The sequence below is a fragment of the Stegodyphus dumicola genome, chromosome 9, assembly GCF_044657685.1.
Source record: "Stegodyphus dumicola isolate Sdum_Otavi_A_Nest chromosome 9, ASM4465768v1".
NCBI classification, from domain to species: Eukaryota; Metazoa; Arthropoda; class Arachnida; order Araneae; family Eresidae; genus Stegodyphus; species Stegodyphus dumicola.
Genome location: NC_140776.1, coordinates 152127142 through 152148944, shown reverse-complemented (window position 1 = coordinate 152148944; position 21803 = coordinate 152127142). Strand labels below are relative to the sequence as shown.

Genomic DNA, 21803 nt, shown 5'->3' with positions numbered 1-21803 from the left:
TTATTTGTTGTCGCTGAATGAAGCAGGTTTCAGCTTTATTTGGCCTTTTGTTCACTTCGTTGCGCATCGCTTCTGAAAAATTGTATCCATTTTGTCATATTATCGCCGGAAGCGGGCTCCTTTATCAAAGTCCACCCTACATGAATGATGACTAATGAAAATGAATTAACAACATTTCTAAATTAACTTAGAAATGTAGTTAGAACGAAACTTATGGATATCAAAAACGTAATATATCCTGAAAATTTTCAAATTTAAAAGATGTACAGATATATTACATTATAATGGATGTTTTGTAATTTACAATGTTTAATTGCTGTGACACAGTTTTTAAAACTAATGAAATGAATTATATGTATAAAATATTGTAAAATATAAGTGCTCAAGAGCTGACATTTCTAATTTAATATTAATTACTTAATAATGTTTAGAACCGAGGTTCTCAACCAGGTGAGGAATTACTCCCTAGGGGGAAATTTCATAGTTTCCGGGAAAATGCGATCGGTCTTTTATTTAACTATTACGTATTCAGTTTTAGTTTGTGAATATAAAAGTACATTTTTGTTCAAGTTTTAGTATTTATCATCATTTTCTATACTTCTCTTGTTTAACTTATAAAACCTATTAAAAATAATCAAAATTTAAATAAATGTGTATGTATTTTTTGAGTTTGGGAAGGGATGGATGGAGAAAGGCCATCTAGCAATGATAGAAGTGTTGCATGGGGCAAAAAAGATTGAGAACCACTGGTTTAAAGATTTGATTTTATTCTCAAATTTGTTTTTCAGGTATATTAAATAACGGATTATACTTGATAATGATGCATCTTACAAACTGTTTTATTTTATTTTTAGAGTGGATTATAACAGTAAAATTTACTACAGAGATCATTGCTTTAATTTATTTAGTTCCCATCCTGGTGATAGATGCTTAATTGTGTTTTCTACTGATGGTCTTCAAAATAATTAAAAGTTTTAAATTTTTATGTGTAGAAATATCTGTGAAGCCTAAATTTACAGATGTTTTAAAGTTCTTTTATACAACCCTTATTTCAGCAACCATTAATTGCAGATATAGTATATTTCCACATGTAAAAAGTTTTAACTAAGACATATATAAATGAAATTTAAGAAATCTAACTTTTTATACGGTTCCCTGGCAGCTATTGTTTTATGTATCTTATATTCGTTCCAAAAAATAAAACACAGAAAGTTTGATTCTTGTAGTTAAAACTGACGAGGATATTTAATACCAAATTATCTCATATTAAACATCTCCGTCAGATTTTCAGTGATAATGCTTTTATAAAATTCAACAGTCGTACACTAATTAACAAATTGTAAAGTTAGTTAGATGTGTAGAAGAACTTAGATGGGAGTAATGGGAAGTTTGATTATTGCAATTATTTTCAAAAATCTGATGTTATTTTGAGACTCTAATAGAATTCGCATTCTAAAAAAATGCGCAGCTTCAAATATTGGCACGTTTATAGCCAAGTCGTAAGACCGGTAGTTTTTTTTTTTTTTTTTTAAAGGGCGAGGGGACTGTTAGATTATGATACTCCATTATTGAAATTGCAAGTAAATATCTTTTTAAATTATGAAAATGTTTAAATTACTTGTATGAAAATGCTTTATGGTTCCAAAATATAATGAAATTATATATTAGTAGTATATAGTATTAAATCACCAAGGGATATCTTTGAATGATAATAAATGGAGCAATAATTAACTTCTAATTATCTTAATTTGTTTTTAAGCGGCTCCTCGAGGAAAGCGATAAGTTTAAATTTTCGATACTGCAACATTAAAAAGCAATAAAATTAAATTTCTGTCGAATGTAAATCAAACACTTTTCCAATGAATTAAACTTTTACTAAATATAAATACAGGATATATATATAGGACCATATAATATGCTAAAGTTTGTAAATTTTACATTTTTGTTTAATAAATGGCAAAACGTGATTATCTGCTCCATTTAAAACACTTTCGCAATTGGATGTACGATTTTACCACCGAGGTTCCAGAAATCAAAACAACGTAACGAGTTTCTTTCGTACGCTGTATTGATAGTTCTCTTTTTTTATTCAGACAAAGCTTATTTATACATCCTTTATTCCAATTATTATGGATTCATACGTAACATTCGTGGAACTCATTAATACCTAACATTAACATGGAAATTTAGAGTTATATTTTACGACAGTGTTTGATTTCCTGGCAACAACAAAGTTATTTTGCTAATTTCACTATGGCTTAAATTTTCCATTTACTGATTCCCAGATTATTTCCATTTTTAAAACATTCATGATGAATGTTACTTGTATGCAAAGTCTCACTATCAATCTATCATTAATTTCTTGGTGTAACTTAATGCATAAGAAAACTTTAGTACTGCTAAAAGACTTTTGCTAGAGGTATTTATCAACCGGTTTAAAATTTATATGCTCTTTGTTGAAAAAGGCATTAAACATAAAACTGGTCGTCCATATTTACAGAGGCTGTTCGCACATTTTTTAGACGATTTTGGTAAGCGGTAATAAAAACTCGTTTGCTGCAAAAGAAGTAATTGCAATTGTACTATGTTTTTAAAAGTCAAAATTATCGTCTGTGGCTTGAAAGTTTTGTTTTTATTCAAAATGGCGAATTTAACATAGCAGTGGTTCGAAGGCTACATTTACGCTCTTTTCGAAGAGAAATATGCATACTACGTTATCCAAAAACGATGTGGGAGTCATGGTTTTGTGATATTTAAAGCGTCGATAGGTAATATCATCAACAAGTAAGGAACAAAAATTCCAAACAAATATCCAAGGAAAAAACGGACATCTTCGACTATTGCAAAGGTACGTTGTTTAATGTTAAAAGAAAATCCCCCTAGTCAAAGGACAGTTGCAAAATCATTAAAATGCTCGGTGTCCACTGTAAACAAAATGATAAACGTTGATTTAAAACTTAAGAAAGCGAAAAAACGCAATGTGCATCGTCTTCTTCCAAAGCATATCGCTCAACGCACGACACGCTACAGAATTTCTATATGAGAAACACTTATCCAAAGAAAAATGGAAAAGAATTGTCACAATAGATGAAACATGGGTGTATTTAAACGATTTTAACAAAAAAAGAGGAATTTATTATCATAAAAGGGGAAAAAATTAAGTACATGGTTAAAAGAATCGAAAGAAAGTTTTTCTAAGGGATTCGTGATTGTTGCTGGTTTTTCTTATAATGGCAAGTTAAAATAAAGGGAGTCCAAAGAAATGTCAGGATTAACTCCAAATACTATCAGGAACATATTTTATTGCCAATTTTTCTGAATGAAATACCATCGCTTTACCCACAGTGCCATCAATCTCTGAGACTCCATCAGAACAAAGCTAGCAGTCACACATCAAAATCCACTGTAAATTTCCCAAAAGAAATGGAACAAAAAACTGGTATCAAGGCCATACCCTTCACTGATATCCCTGCTAAATCTCCCGATGTGTCACCTATGGATTTTTGTGCTTTCGGACTTTTAAAAACTGCATTATCCAAACGTTGTCCCGAAACCCTTACAGGACTCTGGAAAGCTGTTCGGGAGGAATGGGATAGAATATCTCTTCTGCCATTTCATTATCTTGGAAATTGCGGTGTCGAAATATAGTTCAGAATAAGAGATGTCAAACAGAACATTTAAAACACAAGAATTTTATGTAATTTAGTTTTGTGAATACAATATACATCGTCTAAAAAATGTGTGAACAGCCTCTATACTTTAAATTGTTAAATAGAACTGAATAATGACACATCACCTTTCTAATTGTAAAATTAATTCATATTAGTTATTGTTTTCCAGTTACACTTCTGGAGAAAAGATATTTTTATTTTTGTTGAAGCATGATTAATATAAAAGTAACTTAAGTAATGATTAATATAAAAGTAGCTTAAGTAATGGTTAATATAAAAGTAGCTTATTTTTGCCACATTTAATGCAGAGAGGTTGGAGTCTCTGATTTTGCGAGAAGTGTCAGTGTTCTAACGTTCTTTTCCCGAAGTATTTTCATTAATTACATGTGCTTCATCCTTGTATATCTTTCATCCTTATAGGTTGTAACATAATGTAAAATAATTAACTCTCTCGTAGGGAGTGCAAGTTTTCGGTTGGTGCTTTGCAATTGTTTCCTCTGCTTCTACTGTCTTTGGAACTTTGAAATGGAATTCAGGAGAAGACTACAACCGTACTGTCGAAACAATAGCCTATGCTAGCCTGAGCAGATCAGCATGGGCATTGGGTTTAGTCTGGACCATTTTCTGCTGTGCCACAGGACATGGAGGTAAGTGATTAAATACAAGCAATTCTGCGTCGGAAAATAACTTAAATACCTTGTATCTTGGCATAGGGAGATAATATGAAACTTTCATAAATAAACTTATCATTAGGATATTTGCAGAATGATTCTGTGTCTCTCCAGAACACGCAACAAATGCAATATACCCTCTACATTTGTCCTCTACTACTTACTTCTACTTACTACAACAAATGTAACATACCTCTACTACGTCCACTGCATCTAAACTCAAAAAATCTTCAAGATCTTCCTCGTTAGTTTCTTAGGAATTTTTCCCTTCATCCTCTTCGGAAAAACTGTCTTGTATTGAAGAAGTTGGCTTGATTAGTGATTGTCAAAATCTTCGAATACCTTTGCTTCTAATTTATTTTGTTTTTGAAAACGAAACTTGTCTTTTCTGGGATATTGATGAAAGGATCAGCTGTAGAGGAAGAACTAACAACTACGTACGTGCTAGTTATTATGAATGGACTACCTTCCGCTGATGATCTAGCTGTTATAGATGATGTAGATGCTACGGATGCATTTGATTTAGTCGTCGGACAAAAACTGACCCAGAAACGTGACGTTCTTTTTTAAAATAATAGGATTTAAGAGATAAATCTCAATCACCCAAAGTTTATATATGGATTTTCCCAAGTTAAAAGCTCTAAAGTAAACCTCCTTAATACATTTGGCACATTTGAAGTGAACATTCTTCGAAGTTCGCTTATGTGAACAATAAAGATTTACGTAAATGTCTTTTTAAGAGGTCCACGGGAGACCAGATGCAAAGTCAGAAATCTATACGATATATGAGGAAAGAGGTAGAGTACGAGCAGTCAAACGCCCGTAAAGTGACCTAAAGTGTTGTCTAAGATAAGAAAACCTGGTCTTCTTTGCTTGACCTTACCAAATTTGTAAGATGATCTAGCCCTTATTTGCTTGATTTTAAGAAATTTATAAAATGCTGCGATTAAGAGAGAAAATATTCCACCGCCATCCATTCGGATTTTGAGCAAGCATAAAAGTTTTCTCTGACCTACTCTGTCAACATGCCCCTTGGAGTCCTTGTCGAAGAAAGATGATTAAATGTGACAGGAAAGATCCTGTAGCATTCATTTAGCAAATAGTAATTATATGTTTTCGGTCTCCATTCCTAGAGAAACACCATCTATTTTTTCCTGTGGGAGCTATATTGAATCTCGGGTTTGGTACGTACTTGAGACCACTTAAGTCGACATTAAATATTTCAGAACTTGGGAGCTTCAGAACTAAGTTCTCTATCAAAGAGGAAGAGTAAAGAAGAAGTTTTTGATTTCAGTATTATTGAATTCCATAATGAGGTTATTATGGAATTCATATAATTCGTTATAAATGTTTCCTGAGAGTGACGGAGGACTTTCGTTTAAAACTACCCAGCCTTCCAATCCTCACATGCTCTCCTTTTCTTCTAGCTAAAATTGTGAGGAATATAGCATTTCTCATATAACCTGGTCCTTATATGCATATTGTATTGTTATGGCTAATGTCAAATGGATCACAGACAAATAATGCTGAAAGAATACATGAATAATGCAAATTAGATTCGAATTCTTTGCATAGGCTGTCTGGTAGAGATGGCGGGTGATTTTTATAAAGTCGTCCATCTGACAGAAAAGAAGTGTTCATTATAACCTCATTATTTAGCACTACCCCGGTCTTCCGTAAAGGAAATTATTACTTTTTAATTATGTTTGTTTATTATTATTATAATTTATTGCTCGGCTTTTCAGACTGCATATATAACATTTTATGTTCTATACTTTTAATAGCTGGGTATCCCATACTAGAAAGCATTATGTTTTATACAGCATTAAATTTCTAAATTTTTAATAATTTTTTAAAGAATAAGAAAATAGAAAATGTCGCTCAGCCTTTGGGACTTCATTAGTGACGCTTAATTTATTACTTAAATAAATTATGATTGCAAATCAAGTATTTACAGCTGTTTCCTACAAATTTAAAGCCTTAATTTAAAATTTTTTAAGCTTATTTTTTTGTCTTTGTTCTAAAATATTACATTTTTAGAAATGGCAGTTGAAATTAAAAATGTAAAAAAACATGCTTTAGAATTTAAATCAATTTTAAAACCATATATATTTTAGAAGTCTGTATATTATTAATGAATGCGTTTTGTTGATTATTTTATACTAGACCAAAAGTGGGATTCGAACCCACCCATGTATTTTATACTGAATCAATGAATGATAATAAATTATATTTTAGGAATAGTGAACAGGTTCCTGTCATGGAAAGTGTTTGTACCTTTGGCACGCTTAACATTTGTTGTTTATTTACTGCATCCAATTGTGCAAGTTGTTTTTATCGGGAGCAAAACTACTTTAATGCAAATGGATCATTTCTTAGTGGTGAGTATATTTTGTTTCTATAGTAGTAATTGTCATTTAAAAATGTGGATAAATAAATAAAGACGATACGAAGATTATGATTTGAGAGGTGTTTCAATACAGTGCATTCAAACTTCTAGGATAATTTGGTTGTGCAAAAGTGAATTGAAATCATATACCTATGAAGGAAAAGCCATCCTTATATGTTAGCATGCAGAACAAATTGAAAGACACGTTAGAGCATAAATGAATTAAACGCGGTTTACTGATAACAACTATTACATTTGCGAAACGCAGAGAGATAACAAAAATTATTAGAAGTTGCGTCCACGAGCTTTAGCGCATGCCTGCCATCATAGGCGAATGGAACGCCGAACATTCTTTGCAAGTACGTCTTTCGACAGTTGCAGTAGTTATGGGGATGCCTGGAACCAAATCCTCAGCAGGATTGTCGGAAACTAGAGCTTACAGATGATCTCTAACATAATGGAACATTCAAGATAGGTGATCGTGATAGGTCTGGTGATCATGCAAGCCAATGCACTGAAACAGCCACTCCTGATTTACCATTTCCGGTTGTCATTTTGTTGACGCATGTCAGTGCTGAAACGAGCTGATGCTTCAGCGTATTGGAATCCTTCTCATACACGTAGCCTACGGACCTGTTGTTCATTCAAACATTTTGACAAGATTTTCTTCAGAAATAACCTATAGCTATGTAAATTTGGACGAACAGGCATAAGTCACGAGTCTATTAAGCGATCCCCTACACTGTCAGACTAAATATGTACATTATACGCGAATTATTAATTTTAGAGATAACGTTTTCCAGTCTTGCGCCTGCACGTGTAACGCAATTTACTGCGCAAACATGACGTTTCTAGTCTTGCATAGCTAAATTTCTTCTTATTTCAGCTTTGAATATCCCAGAAATTTGTACATTATATTCTGAAACACCCTGTGTAATGTATTGTGTAAATATTTTCGTTACCTAAGGAAATATGCAAATAAATATTATACACAATTAAGAAAATGCAACTTTGGAACAATTAACATGATTTAAAACTATTTTAGTCCTTTTGAAGCATTTGAAGTTTATGGCGAAATTCATGTTTGAAATACAAATAAAGATTAGGCATAATGAAGAAAATACATTTTGACACAATTAACATAATATCAATTATTTTTTAAATATGTTCTCTTGCAGCAGGTGAAGTTTAAGACAAAATTCATGCCTAATGAATTTTCGAGATCATAGATTATATTAGACAAAATCTAAATGCACTAATGTAATTTAATAAATGCGATTTCTCTTGAACCATTTCTACAATTAATCTCTATTATTAAAGATTCCCAGTACCAAGAAGATATCAGTTTAGATGAATAAGCTGTAGGCGAAACATTAGTTTAGGTAACATATTTGTTGATGAATGTTCGGTATTACAGGTAAAAGTATGCACGAGAAGAGCTATTTCGAACTGGAAATGGTGGTAAATTAAAAAACCTCTGTCGTCGCCACGATTTTGAAAGCAAGCATGAAACGCGCATTATATTATTTTGTGGGATGGAGTTCCATGCCTGTTGTGGTTGGTGAGTGAAATCAGGGACAGTCCATGCTAGTTGTAGAGAACGTTGAATTTGTTTTCCAGTCATCGTGCTCGATGGGATAAAACTCGTGTGATCTCGCAGGAGAAGGGAAAATATCGACTCTCTGTAGAGCAAGTTGGCTAATAGCAGCTGTATGGGGACGAACGTTATCTTATCGGAAAATACCTCCTGGAATATTACTCAAGAATGGCAGCATAGCCGGTGCAATCACTAGTCAGACATACAAATTTGTTATCAACGTGTGTAGGATAACGAGTGCTCCTGTTGTCAGATCACAGGACACTGATCTCCAGATCATAACTCCTAATGTACGATAAGGAGAGCTTAGTTCCCAAGCGCTCAGTTGACCTCCTTTTAACCAACATATGGCCATCAATGACATCAAGACAAAAGCGGCTCTCATCTGAGAACAAAACAGATCTTCACTCCGCCCACCGGTGAATTCTAGCTTGAAACTACCGTGATCTCGGCGGTCACGGTAGGAGTTTAGTGGAAGAGCCGCCTCAGGACGTCTGACTCGGGGCTGCCCCTAAAGTAATCGATTTCTTACAGTTCGCTGTATCATTCTGGTGCCATCAAAAGCTCAATTTTAATTACAACTCTACCGCAGATCAGTGCTCTCTAACGCCTGAAGACGCCATTTCCGAACACACATTCAGTACGAAAATAAAATTTGCTTTTTTCGTTTCTCTCTACTTGCCTTGAAGTTTTCGTGAAATATTTTTTCATTTCCCTATATATAATTTCTGTATTATCTAATAAAATTCGTATCTAAGCGAGTTTTAATTTTGATTTTAGATTTTTAACTGTATGATCAATTCTGTGATAGCTAAAAATAATGTTTCCCACTTTAGTACTAAAATAAAGACAGCGTAAATTGGAAGGAATTTTTTTTACAGACCTCTTATGTAATTTTTAGTTCATAGAATGTGCAACAGTAATAAAGAAGGAAAATCATTGCTTCTAAAATGGAAATTATTCTTCCTGTCGGGATTGTGATTGAGTACGGATTACGTCCTTCCCACCCCCTTCCTCCAAAGATGTTTTTATCTATCTAAGAACGTCAGATAGTTCATTTTATATTTAAAAATCCGATCTCATCATCATTAAAAATCATTGCAGTACTAACAGCTAAGAATGAAATCTTTTGATTAAAAAATCATCATTACTATCAGTTTCAAGGTAAGTGAAAAATATTGTTGTGTGCGTAAGGGTTCGTAATAGTTTGAATGCACAAGTCTGATAAAAAGTCAGTAAAATTTATTCTTATCACAAGAAATAAAAACAAATGGTGAAATTTTCCCTCAGTGATATTCGTACAATATCACACAGTAGTTATATTCTAAACTACTAAAACGTTAAATAGAATGCAACGCCAATCCGATTTTTTACAGACCTCTTTATGTAATTTTTAGTTCACCTTAGAGTTCGATGATTTACGGTTCCGAACCATGACGTCATTCAGCCTGTTTAGGACTGTGTATGGACCATCTAAAGGTGATTGAAGTTTCGGACAGAGTCCTTTCCGTCGAGTCGGATTCCATAACCACGACCGATGAGCACCTTGTCTCCTTCGTTGAATCGATGTCTAGTTGCTCTAATGTCGTATCGGGTCTTTATCTTCTCCGTCGCCAAGTTGACTCGCTCTCGTGCAAAATTGTGCATCACTTCAAACCGGGCCTGGAGACCTTGGATGTATTCCTCAAGCGATGAAGACGCATCTGGAGGGTGATCAAAGAGATCACAAGCCAGACGAAGGTCACGACCGATGAGCATCTGAGATGGAGAATAGCCGGTAGTCTCGTGTTTCTCTCCGACCTTATTATGATTTCGGCAGCTTTCTGAGCTGGGTCTTTAAGACAAGACGTCAGTGTTTCCAGGTGATGATATCTTCTGATGGATAGTTGTGTCCTCTGATGCTTAAAGCAGTTTGTTGTTTTTGAAATCCAAGGAAAAGTTGTACTTCCTTAAAACGTCCAATCCGAGTACGCAAGTATCTGTAATATCTGCCACATATGCCGTGTGATAGGAGGCGGTACTTCCAAACCTCATCATCATTCCTGATGATGAGATTTGAAGGGAGATGTTCGTGATGTTCACGTTAAACTTCCCATTAATGTCGATTTTATAACCAGTTGCAGTCTTCAGGGTAACACAGGATGGCGTCCAAATGAGTTTATTTTTAAATTGTTGAGCTAAATCTTTCCGAATGATATTAACATTAGCTCCTGCACCAATGATCATATTGCAAGCAACTCCATCGATATGCCCATTGATGAATAGTCCATTATTGTTGCCACTCACTTCAGAAATCTTCAGCGCTTTAAAACGGGGTTTCTCACTGTCGTTCAAACTCATCTCCGCGATATGGTCATTAATTTGTTTCCTGCGTCGTTGCTGGGCAATGAACTTATTTTCCGTGTCCTGGGGTGTTCTGTAAGTCCTTCGTATGTGGCCTTCAGCTCCGAAGTTACAGCACTTTGGTTTCTTGTCACTCCTTTCTCGACTTATGGCATTTAATTGCCTGTTTAAATCTTTTCTCTTATTTTCTGTGCTCTGGGGTGTTCTGCAGTTCCTTTGTATGTGGCCTTCAGCACAACTGTTCCAGCACTTTAGAGCCGGTTTCTTTTCATTCCTATTCCGTCTCAAGGCACTGACTTGTCTGGTCAGATAATCTGTTTTATTTTCTGTGCCCTGGGGTGTTCTGCAATGTCGTCGTATGTTGCCTTCAGTACCACATTTCCAACGCTTTAGAGCTAGTTTGTTCTCACTCCTACTGCGTATCAAAGCATTGACTTGCCTGAATAAATCAACTAAACTAGCCATCAGTTGACCCACTGGTTCGTGAACTTGAGCAGTTCTGACCGGTTGGCGGTCTCTACGAGTTGCTTGCTGGGCTGCATCGAATTTCATGGCGTAAAAAAGAGCGCGCTTTAAGGCCTTGACATCCGCCATTCGTAGAGCTTTCTGTATTTCAGGATTCCGGATGCCGTCGATAAAGTATTGCAGCGACAGGATTTCCCTTGTTTTTGTCGGGCACTCTGAAAAGGCGAGGTGGGACAGCCTTTCAACATCCGTGGCGAGCTCCTGCAGTGCTTCCATTGGCTTCTGTTGACGGGATTTTATTTGAAGCCTGTTGCAGTCTTTTAAACACTTCTCCCCAAAGTGCAGCTCCAACGCTCCGGACAGAGCTTCGAAATCTAGCCTTTTGTTTTCGGGAAGAGTCTGAAGGATATCCCCTGCGTCGGCTCTCAGAAAAGCGGCGAGATGACAGGCCTTAGCTTGGGGATTCCATCCATTCGCTGCTGCCACTATAGAGAACTGTGTCTTACATACTTTGCAGAAGGTCTTCCTATCATACGTGGATAATTTCAGAGAAGAACGAGCAGGCATGGGTAAAAATTAAAAACCGCCAACTACTGCCCTTTAAAATCGCTACGAATGTCTTCAAGGTATCAACTTCTTTGACTACTGCAGAAACTCTGTGATAAATTTGTCATTCGATTTGTTGTTGAATGGCAGACTCTTTCTTCGATTTCTCCAACTCTGTTTTCAACTGTGTCCATTCTGTCTTCCATAATTTTAAATTTGTTTTCTATTATGCAGGTGATTTCTCTTTTCATTTCTTCTTTAACAACTTCTCGAACAGCTTTCATGTCATCATTATCAGATACATGACTCGCTTTCATCACCTCTTGGCTCGCTTACATTTCTCCTTTAACAGAGTGGACGGCACCATCTTTTCTTAGAATGCAGCAAATGCAGTCATGAACTGGTTAATTGTTGTCCCATCGCTCTTGTAATTGGCATTCAATCCCACTTCTGACACCAAAAAGTGTTGCGAGCGTACGGGTTCGTAATAGACTGAATGCACAAGTCTGATAAAAGTCAATAAAATTTATTCTTATCACAAGAAATAAAAACAAAATGCTGAAATTTTCCCTCAGAGATATTCGTACAATATCACACTATCACACAGTAGTTATATTTTAAACTACTAAAACGTTAAATAGAATGCAATCCAAGCGCAGAGAAAGCTCTCACCGCGAATTCGCTACAATTAACAACAAATGTTTGTAATGATTTTAGTAACGTTTATTTTATTTTAAAACTTTGCTATTCTCTCTTATTTTTCATTTCCGGCCAGAATAAGCGCTAGTAGGAATTGTTTATGCTAATGAGGTTGCAAACTGTATAGGTATTTATATAATATGTGGCTTTTAGCCTTCTTTCTGCCCTGTCATGCGTGTACTTTTCAGTCAGTTCATGTCTGCCTTTAAGGCCAGAAATTAGTCCCTGCTGATATTTGAAGACGTACTGTAGTATTTGCAATTTCGCTCACCACATACGTAGTATCAAAAGGCCAGTCTTTGCGTTAATAGTTTCTGCAAAGCATTTTAGTTCTTATTTAGTTAAGTTAGCTTATTTCTTATTTTCTATGTTTTAGACCAAACGTGCTGGTCTCTGTATCCCGAAATGCGGGAGCGGCTGTACAATGTGAGAAATAAAGGGTTAATTTGACCCTTCTTTATTTTTGTTGTATCTTCTACACACGCACGAACATAGTTTGAGTAAGCTCCCTGTTCCTACTCAAGACTCCAGTTATGTTTCCAAAGGCATTTAGAAGGAATAGCAGCCCTGACAAGTTATTTAAACAACGAAAAAAACTGAACTACTGATCTGAGATGTTCTCTCTCTGGATTTTATAGCTTTTTAAATCGGCCGCACGAGAGGGTTCTAGCAATTTCTGGAAAGCAGAAAGCACTGAATTACGGTTACAGCTAACATTTTAGTCAATTAAATTTATTCAAATTAAATACCAATTACGGAGATAAATTTTTATTAAATGTTAAATGCACGTTACTTTTGCTTTTCTGGCGTAGCTTTCTCTTAAAATTCGTCACGCGCTGCTTTGCAGGGGGAAATAAAACAGTTTTAATTACAATTCTAATAAAAATAGCCAACTAAGTACAAAGTCCGTAACAATAATAATATTTTTTTAATTGAAAAAATTCGCTAAATTATGTTAGAAATAAGAAAAGCAGCCCTTAGAAATATTATATTATGAGATATAAAGATAAAAATTCTTACATGTTTACCGTTAAACAAGGATAGGTGGAAGAAATTCAGTACTAAATTGGCATCTCTATTATATCTTAAACGTTTCCAGAAAATCGAAAAGTGGAGTCAACAGAAGAAGGTTAAACAATAATTTCAATATTTAGAGCATAACAAACAGATAAACTACTTTAAATAAAATTGCGTAATAAACTGCTGATATTCGACTGAAGATTAAAATCAGTGCTTAAAACTATTCTAACACGTGTAGAAATCCTGTGTTCAAGCTCCAGGCAAACACAGCAAAGCAAGAAATTGTGACAATAACGTTAAAATACATAACTAAATGAATTAACATCTTTGAATCCATACTACCATTTTCAGATTTATGTGTCGTATTTTGAAGTAGAAATTACCAGAAAATAGGAATTAGCTACGATAATGTGATGGCTAACAATACGATGATATCACAGAGCAGGAGTTCCTTGATTATAGTCCCAGTCGCAATTGAAGCAATAACAAAAGGATCTACTAATTAGAACTCCTAAAATCTAATGCAGATTTAAGAACTTATAAAAAATGCGGCCCTTATAAGCTGAAAATGCATATCTCGAATTTGCTGTTCGTAAAGTGCTCTTAGTTAAATATTTTAGCTAAATTTTTGCAATTTCCCGCCAGCAGTCGAGCGGCAAAAGCCGCTGAAAACTGGTAGTTCGGGTCAAAGATTCGAGTTCCGGCAAACGGGTTGGCTGCATGGGCGTTTTCGTGGCTTTGCCCACATGTAACGTGGATACGGGCCAGTTTTTCTTAAAACGACCTCCACGGGCCATCCCTTACCTTCCGTGTACTGCCTGAGCACGTAATAAAAGAAAAAATATCAGTTGCTCAAAATATAAACTATATCTATTTTACGTCAAATATGTTTTCAAAAAGGGGCATATTAACTATCATACAAAACAAAAACTTTCAGTAATGAATGTCCCATGCAAATAATCCATTTAATTTACAAAGATTTAATTACTAAATTACTTACACATAAATAATAGTATTTTTAAGAAAAACTGCATTCTTCGGTTCGTAAATTTATCATCAAAATGGATTTAAATATTATAAACTTTTTAATTCTTGATAGAATTTTCTAATTTTTAAATTTTACTAGGTTTGGTATTTCTTTGGACACTTACTGGTCACCTTTGGACTGGGCGTTTTGATGAGCATGATGTTTGAAGCACCATTTATGAACTTAGAGAAGGTTTTGCTCTCCCGTCCTGAAAAAAGAGAAGACTCCAAACCTGCAGACATTTTCAAAGGAACTCTTCAGGTGGACAAAAATGGATCCATAAATACTATTCTGACAAATGTTGTTGAGGATCCTGTACCAAATGATGCGTGTAATGTTGAGGTTCAAAAACTTTAAAATATGTAATGTTGTAAACAATGTATTTATGAAAAAATTATAAAAATGATTAAAAAAATTCAAACATGTAAAATATGGCAATATGTACAATATAGTATCAACATGTAAAATACGGTATTTTTTTATAAAATCAACTTTTAGTAAAGTTCCAGGCAAAAATCTTATTATTTTTTAATTCCTTACTTTCTCATACATAAATACTTACGATAATATTTATGTATTATTAAGATTACAATTTTTCATTTTTAACACTTATTATTAAGCAAATATATCCGACACTAAAAATGCTGACAAATGAAAATTTTAACGTACAATTATTAGTCCAAAGGGGCTTTGTTCCTGAAGAACTATTGTTTTCGTTTTGCGATTTTGCCTTGAATCACTATAAATGTCCGTTTCACTTTTCAAACTGTTGCCACCAAATGTTAGAGTCCTGCATTATATTTGAAGAAATTAAATAATGAAAAATCTGCATAAATATATGTCTATTTCTTGCATTGTGATAAAACAACGGTGCATACAGTCATCGAATTTTGAATGACGTAATCCTCCTACGAATATATGCATGTGGAAGACCAAGTTTGAAATTTGGAATTTGTTTTATGATCGATTTCATATTTTGTAAAACTTTAACGAATATTTGAGTAACAAACTCAACAATTTAAAAGCGAGCAATGGCAACACTCTACGGCGGGGAAAAACCTTTTTATCTCCAGCGGGCGCGGAACTGTGTATCAGAAATTCTAAAGATATGCTCATTTTAAAGTTACTTTGCGACACTGCTACTGAACTGAATTACTGAATTTTATGGTTTAAGTGCAAATAGCATGATATTTAATAAATAAAGGTAACATACAAAACGTTAAAAAAAAAAAAAAAAGCCCATTTGGACGTAATTGTAAAATCTGAAACCTTTCAGATTTTTTTTTGGGGGGGCTTGTATTTTATTAAAATTTCTTCATTAATTAAATTTTTTAAAAAAAATTTATTTTCGAATCACTTCTGTATACGATTGTCGTACCTTGTTATAACACGTTTAGTAAAGAAAGCTAAATCATAATCTTAATGATAGCTGTTATTCGTTACAATAATTCGAAATTTGGAATATGAATATAAAATGTGAAATATAGTTTTAACAAGGATTTGTTTTTCCTTTTCCATAAAAATAAAACGAAATGTGCAATAATGGTGTACCTAACGCAATAAGCATGACAAACGCAATTAACGTGCCACCAAACGTATTGAGAAAGAGCTGATTTTAAAGTGTTTAGTGTAAATACCGATGTGATAAAAATAGCTCATAATGCAATTTACTAGATAATAAATCTTTCAAGGGAGCATACGCTTGCAGAATTATGATCTGGGAGAAATACGAAGAAGAGCATGCTTATTAACATCAGTTCAAGTTTTAATTTTTTCATCTAAGGCTTTCAAAGAAATAGCTTTTACTTTTAAAATTTCCAATGTTTATTCTAGGTCTTCAAGGTTACCGGTTGCAATTAAGGATTCAACAGAACTTGTTACTTTAGTGATGGCTGAACGAATAACTTTACGTTCTTTACATTCAGCCATTTTGTTACTTTTGAATTTCACTTTACAACAAAATAAATTGAACAATGAAAATGTCTTATTCTGAAGACTCACTTACGCGTTTACTTGTGAACTCCGAAGAATGATATATCCTCCTTTGCTGACACCAATGTCATATACTATTACTGCGTGGGTTCTGGATATATTCTTTCTTCTTAATGTGGACGTGAGCGAAATGTGGGCATAGCATAAACCAGACATTTAATAACGGCACAAATACTTTATTAACACAGAAGCAAAACAAGTAGTTAACACGAAAATAGAACCATATGTATCATTACCCTGGCATACAGAGGGTTACCTTCGTTACTATCAGTCTCTTCTCTTCTAATGTAAGTCACGTCAGAAAGAGGCATTGCAGCCCGTTGGGCTAAAACTGCATCAGAGATAGCTGAGCGGTCAGCGTACTGGATTGCAAAAGGAAAGGTTGCAAGTTCAAACCTCACTCTTAACCATTGTCCATCAAAGTTAGCTTTTTTAACATCCTGCTTATCTCTCACGACAGTTAATGCCATTTATGATAGACTATTCATCAATATGCAATTCCTGACAATAAATTCGCTATACCATTGCTTTACGTCGACTCAGGCGAACGCAGTTCGCGAAGCGGGCTCCCGCGCATCAGCGCAATCCCAGACTATGTTGTTAGCGATTTTCTATCTGGAATGTAACTGAGCATGAGTGAGTCCTAAAAAGTTCAAGTGGGTAAAGATGGCAGTTAGATGATTTGTGGGTTGATAGCATAAACAGTAGAGAGTCTTTGAGGAAACACTGTCTCATCTGCATCATCACAAGTAGGTTGTGTTGATTGGCTGTAAGAGAGCAGGTAAGTAAAGTGCTAAAAACTATCTGGCCATTCAGAGAGGAGAGTGGAAAGTCAGAAAATGCAGCACTAAAGAATAATTTTAAGCTATAAAGTCTCTAAAATTTGGAAATATTTTTTTAAATGTATTAATTTTTTTAATATAATTATATATTTGAATATTACTATTAAAACTAGGTGTTAGCTATATGGCGCAAAATTGCCCTCGGTGTTCTTCTATTTCTGTTGCTTCTGTAGTCGTAAGCTAATATTGGGATTGTTGGGTTTTGGACTTTAGAAATTTTCCTAAAAAAATTTTTGGCCAAGTTTGCCATATAGGCGTTAATGGGCATTACGTTGAATTCTCTGTGGATAGCTTCATTACGAATGAACCATCTTCAATTAGTGGCTTGTCTTAGGACCGAATTTTGGGCAGTATGCAGACTTTTAATAGATGAATCGCTAGCATACCCCCATACAGGGCAGGCATAGGTAATAATAGGTCGTAGCATGGCTTTATAGATGAGTATTTTCTTTTCTATTGAGAGAACGCTGTTCCGAGCGATTAGAGGGGAAAGTGTAGCTTTACGAGCTCGGAACTTGTTAATTACGTGTTTAATGTGGGGTGACCATGTGAGATGCTTGTCAAGAATTACTCCTAAGTAGGGGACTTGCTTGGCCCAAGGGATTGCAGTATTAAACATAATGATCTGAATGTGTTCATCAGTTTTGATTTTCCTGGTGAACAATATAGCGTCGGATTTCTCGACATTAATGCCAATTTTTCAGGCGAGGAGCCAAAACTCCAGTGCATGAATGTGATTTTGGAGTGATTGTTTTACTGAGCTGATAGATGCATTTTGGGTGAGTATTACCATATCATCTGCATACATGGCTGTGGTTGTGGGATATCGTTCGAGTAGATATTCTAGAGGACTGGAGAAATTAAAGAGCCCTGAGGTACGCCAGCCATGATTGGTCTGGGGGTTGAGTATGTGCTATTGACTCGAACGACAAAATGTTTATCCTTAAGATAGGAATTAATAAGCCTAATGATGTAAGCTGGGAAACCCAGGTTAATTAATTTGTAAGTGAGGCCCTCCAGCCACACACGGCCTTAGCAATGTCTAGAAAGATACCTCCGGTAGTGAGATTATTTTGCAGTCCTGAAGAAATCAATTCGGCGACCCGATATAATTGATGCATGGTGGAGTGTCGTTTGCGGAAGCTGTACTGTTCATTGATGAATGAATTATTTGCTTCCGCATGTTGCATGATCCTTTTTAAAATGACATATTCAGCGATTTTACTTAAAGCTGATAAAAGGCTTATTGGTCTGTAGGATACCGGATCGCAAGGAGCTTTTCCTGGTTTAAGAATTGGGCATATGATTGCAGTTTTCCATTTTTTAGGGTAAATTTCACTTTTGATAATAAAGTTGATGATGGTAACCAGGTTGAAGATCATAAAAATACCCATGTTGGCAAGCATTTTATTGGAAATCTTCTCCAGACCAGGACTTTTCTTGATTTTCACTTTGCATACATATTCAAGGACATCTGACGGCATAACTGGAGGGACGTTGTCAGTGTGGGGATTTGTCAGGAAATTTGTTAGCGTATGATTAACCAAGTGTTCTGTTGGTGGGTGAGAAATGTTGTTGGTGCGGAACTGAGTAGCGTAGTGATCGGCGAGCGACTGAACTTTCTCAATTTCGGTGCAGGCAATATTTCGGGGGCCATTAAGGGGCGGAATATTTGTGTAGCATCTTTTAGATTTTGTAGTCGCTTTCCAGATAGACTTATCTTCTGGATTAAGAGAGTCTAGGTAATCAGCCCAGTTGCGTTGTGCTTGTTTACGTGTCAGGAGTCTGATCTCGTGATTGAGCCTATTGAGAGCGGATTTATCCGCGGGATGCCGGTATTTTTGCCATGTTTTGCGGGTAGCATTTCCATGTTTAATAAGTTGCCGGATCTTGGAGTTTTTAATTCTGTCCCTGTGTTCTACAGCTTTGCTGTTGACATTCAGGGCGTTAAAAAGTTCATTGGAAAAGGAAGTAATAGCCTTGTCTAACTCATCCTCATTTTGCATCGTGTGTATTGAGTGTTGTTTAGGGCTTTGGCATATTCTGCCCAGTTAGTAATGAAGGCCCTTTTGTCTGGTGAGTTATGGTGATTAACATCTAGCTCTAGAATGACGAGATTATGATCTGACGATAGTTCACACAAACTTTCCACATGCAGACTTTTTACACCTCTGAGAAGGTAGAAAACAATGGTAGAAGCAGTATTATCGCCATAACGTGTTGGGGTTTGTGCAGCTGCAATAGTAAATCCTGCCGAGTCGGCAAAACGAAGGGTTATATTTCCTAAGGTGTTGTTTGACTTGCAGTTGCACTCGCGATCGTGTGCATTTAGATCTCCACCTATAATGATTCTATTGTTAATTCTAGAGAGAACTTGCAGGTCAGCTGCAACGTTCCCGTGTGCTTTCCTGTTGGGTGGGATATAAGTGGAGATAAAAGAGATTGGTTGAGTACTGTGTGGAATGATGTTAATGGTTAAGGCCTCGACAGTTGAAAGCCGTGGCATTGTAACTAGATAATGAGGAATGTAGCGCTTAATTAAAATAGTTAAACCTCCTTCTGGGTGTCTGGTGGGTGTGATCCTATCAACTCTATAAGCATCGTAGTTGCAAATATGGAATTTTGTATTTGGTCCAAGCTTGTGTTCCTGTATGAGGATTACATCGGGGACATACTCATCTATAAATTCACGAAGCTCATAAATTCTATGAAAAGTATTAGCATTCTATTAGCATTCCATTTCCACAGTCCATAATTTAATTACTATTATTTATCCCGTTAATTTCCTCCATGGTGAGGTAAAATATGTTGGTTTTCTCTCCAATATTTGTAGCATTTCTTACTGCAGCTAAATTGTTTTTAAAGACTTGCATAACTTTCCTGAGATCTGAGCCAAAGGCATTTTGGAACTCAGTTATGATTTTAATGAATTCTAATATTTCTGCGAAGCTGCAGTTGTTTGCTATGGAGTTCGTGCTGACAGAACTATTATTATTGGCAAAGTTGTTGGAATTATCATGGACTATGGAAGCTACGCTAGGGCTAATATTATCATTTGCAGCAGCAGGTTCAGGTGCCATTTTCGACTTCTGGGAATTATTTTCTGCTTGAGTATAACTGACTCCTTCTTTGATATCTGAAGTTTTTCTAGCTTTTCTATTAGATGGAAATTTCTTGCACCCTCGGTAAGACGCGGGATGGCCTTCTTTACCACAGTTGGCACATTTGGGGACTTCAAGTCTGCCAGTTGTGTCACAGTCCTTCGTTTTGTGAAAACCGGCGCATTTTACGCACCTAGGTGTTACATGGCAATTTTCACTGGAGTGGTGCCACTTCTGACAGTTAAAACATTGTGGCACCTGAAATTTAGAAACATTCTCAACCTTAATATCCTATTAACAGAGATCAGTTAGGAAATAGACACTATCTAAAATTTCGTTTTTATAGAGCTGCGCCTGAAAGAGAGGCATAGGTGCCTTAGACTTAAATTTTGTCAGCTGCACAACTTTATGCACATTGTAACCTCGCACTTCTAATTTACTTTTTATTTTTATTTAATTTACCTTTTTAAGAAATTCTACTGCGCTTGCATGGTCCTCTTCTGTATTAGTAATTAGGTAAACTTTGCGCGCTTTCATCTGGGTTTCCTACTCATGCTTTAATATTCGAGCACTTAAAACTTTTTGTAGATCGATCCAGTCTAAATCTTCTTGGGTTATTACTACTGGGAAAATATTGTTCGCAATTTTTTTCATTCTTTTCTGCTTTCGTTGTATTTTTTGCTTTATTATTTAGGAGTTTAAACCGATTTGTCTGTTCTATTTCTTTTACTTCCATACAGTTTGCATCTGGTTTACAGGTTTCGTAGGGGAGTTTCCATTCTGATTCCTTAGTATTTTTATCTTCATCTACGATTATTTTCTTTTTAAGTTCCTTCCTGGCTTCATTGATGATTTTGAAGAGTCTCTCATGCTCTGCTCTGATATCTAAATAATAAAGTTCATTATCATCGTTGTAGCAAGCAATATCATTTTGTTCTTTCATTCGGCCATGGGAGCTATCTAAAATTTCCTCAAAGATTGCCTCTCGTTTTTCATCAGTGAGTACGTTATTTTCTCTTCCCATTATTCCTGCGATTAATTTAGGGAAAATGTTTTTATATTTTTCCATTACTACTACGTATCTTGTAGTTCTGGGGGTCTCTGTCTCGATTATCTCTGAGCTGGTTTTAGTTCTTTTCTTCTGCTGGGTTTTGCTATTTTTGGCTGGGGTAGTTTTTATAAAGTTTTTAAGTTTGAATTTTGCGCTATTCTTAGAAGGAGGTAGAGAAATCCAACTCATGTTCCATTTCACTATCGCTATCAGGCCTACTCCAAAGACGGTCAGGTGGTTTTTTGGGTGACATAATGCAAGGAGTAAAGGATACTTACGAGAGTTCAAGATGCACAACCTTCACGTACGAAAGCTCACCTCGGAAACCCCTTAACTTGTGTGTCTACAATTTTCTGTTTGTAATTTTCTTTTTATATAATTAGAGATTA

General features: G+C 35.3%; 1 protein-coding gene across 1 annotated transcript in view; it reads left to right on the top strand.

Annotated features, from left to right (window-relative positions):
• The window catches only part of LOC118181500 (nose resistant to fluoxetine protein 6-like), a 75205-nt gene extending 60275 nt beyond the window's left edge, over positions 1–14930 (top strand). Inside the window, exons 13-15 of the mRNA XM_085824248.1 lie at positions 4129–4318; positions 6581–6723; positions 14528–14930. Coding sequence (XP_085680374.1) covers positions 4129–4318; positions 6581–6723; positions 14528–14785 — 591 coding nt within the window. The 3' untranslated portion in view covers positions 14786–14930. The remainder of the gene's footprint in view (positions 1–4128; positions 4319–6580; positions 6724–14527) is intronic.
• Positions 14931–21803: the final 6873 nt, after the last annotated feature.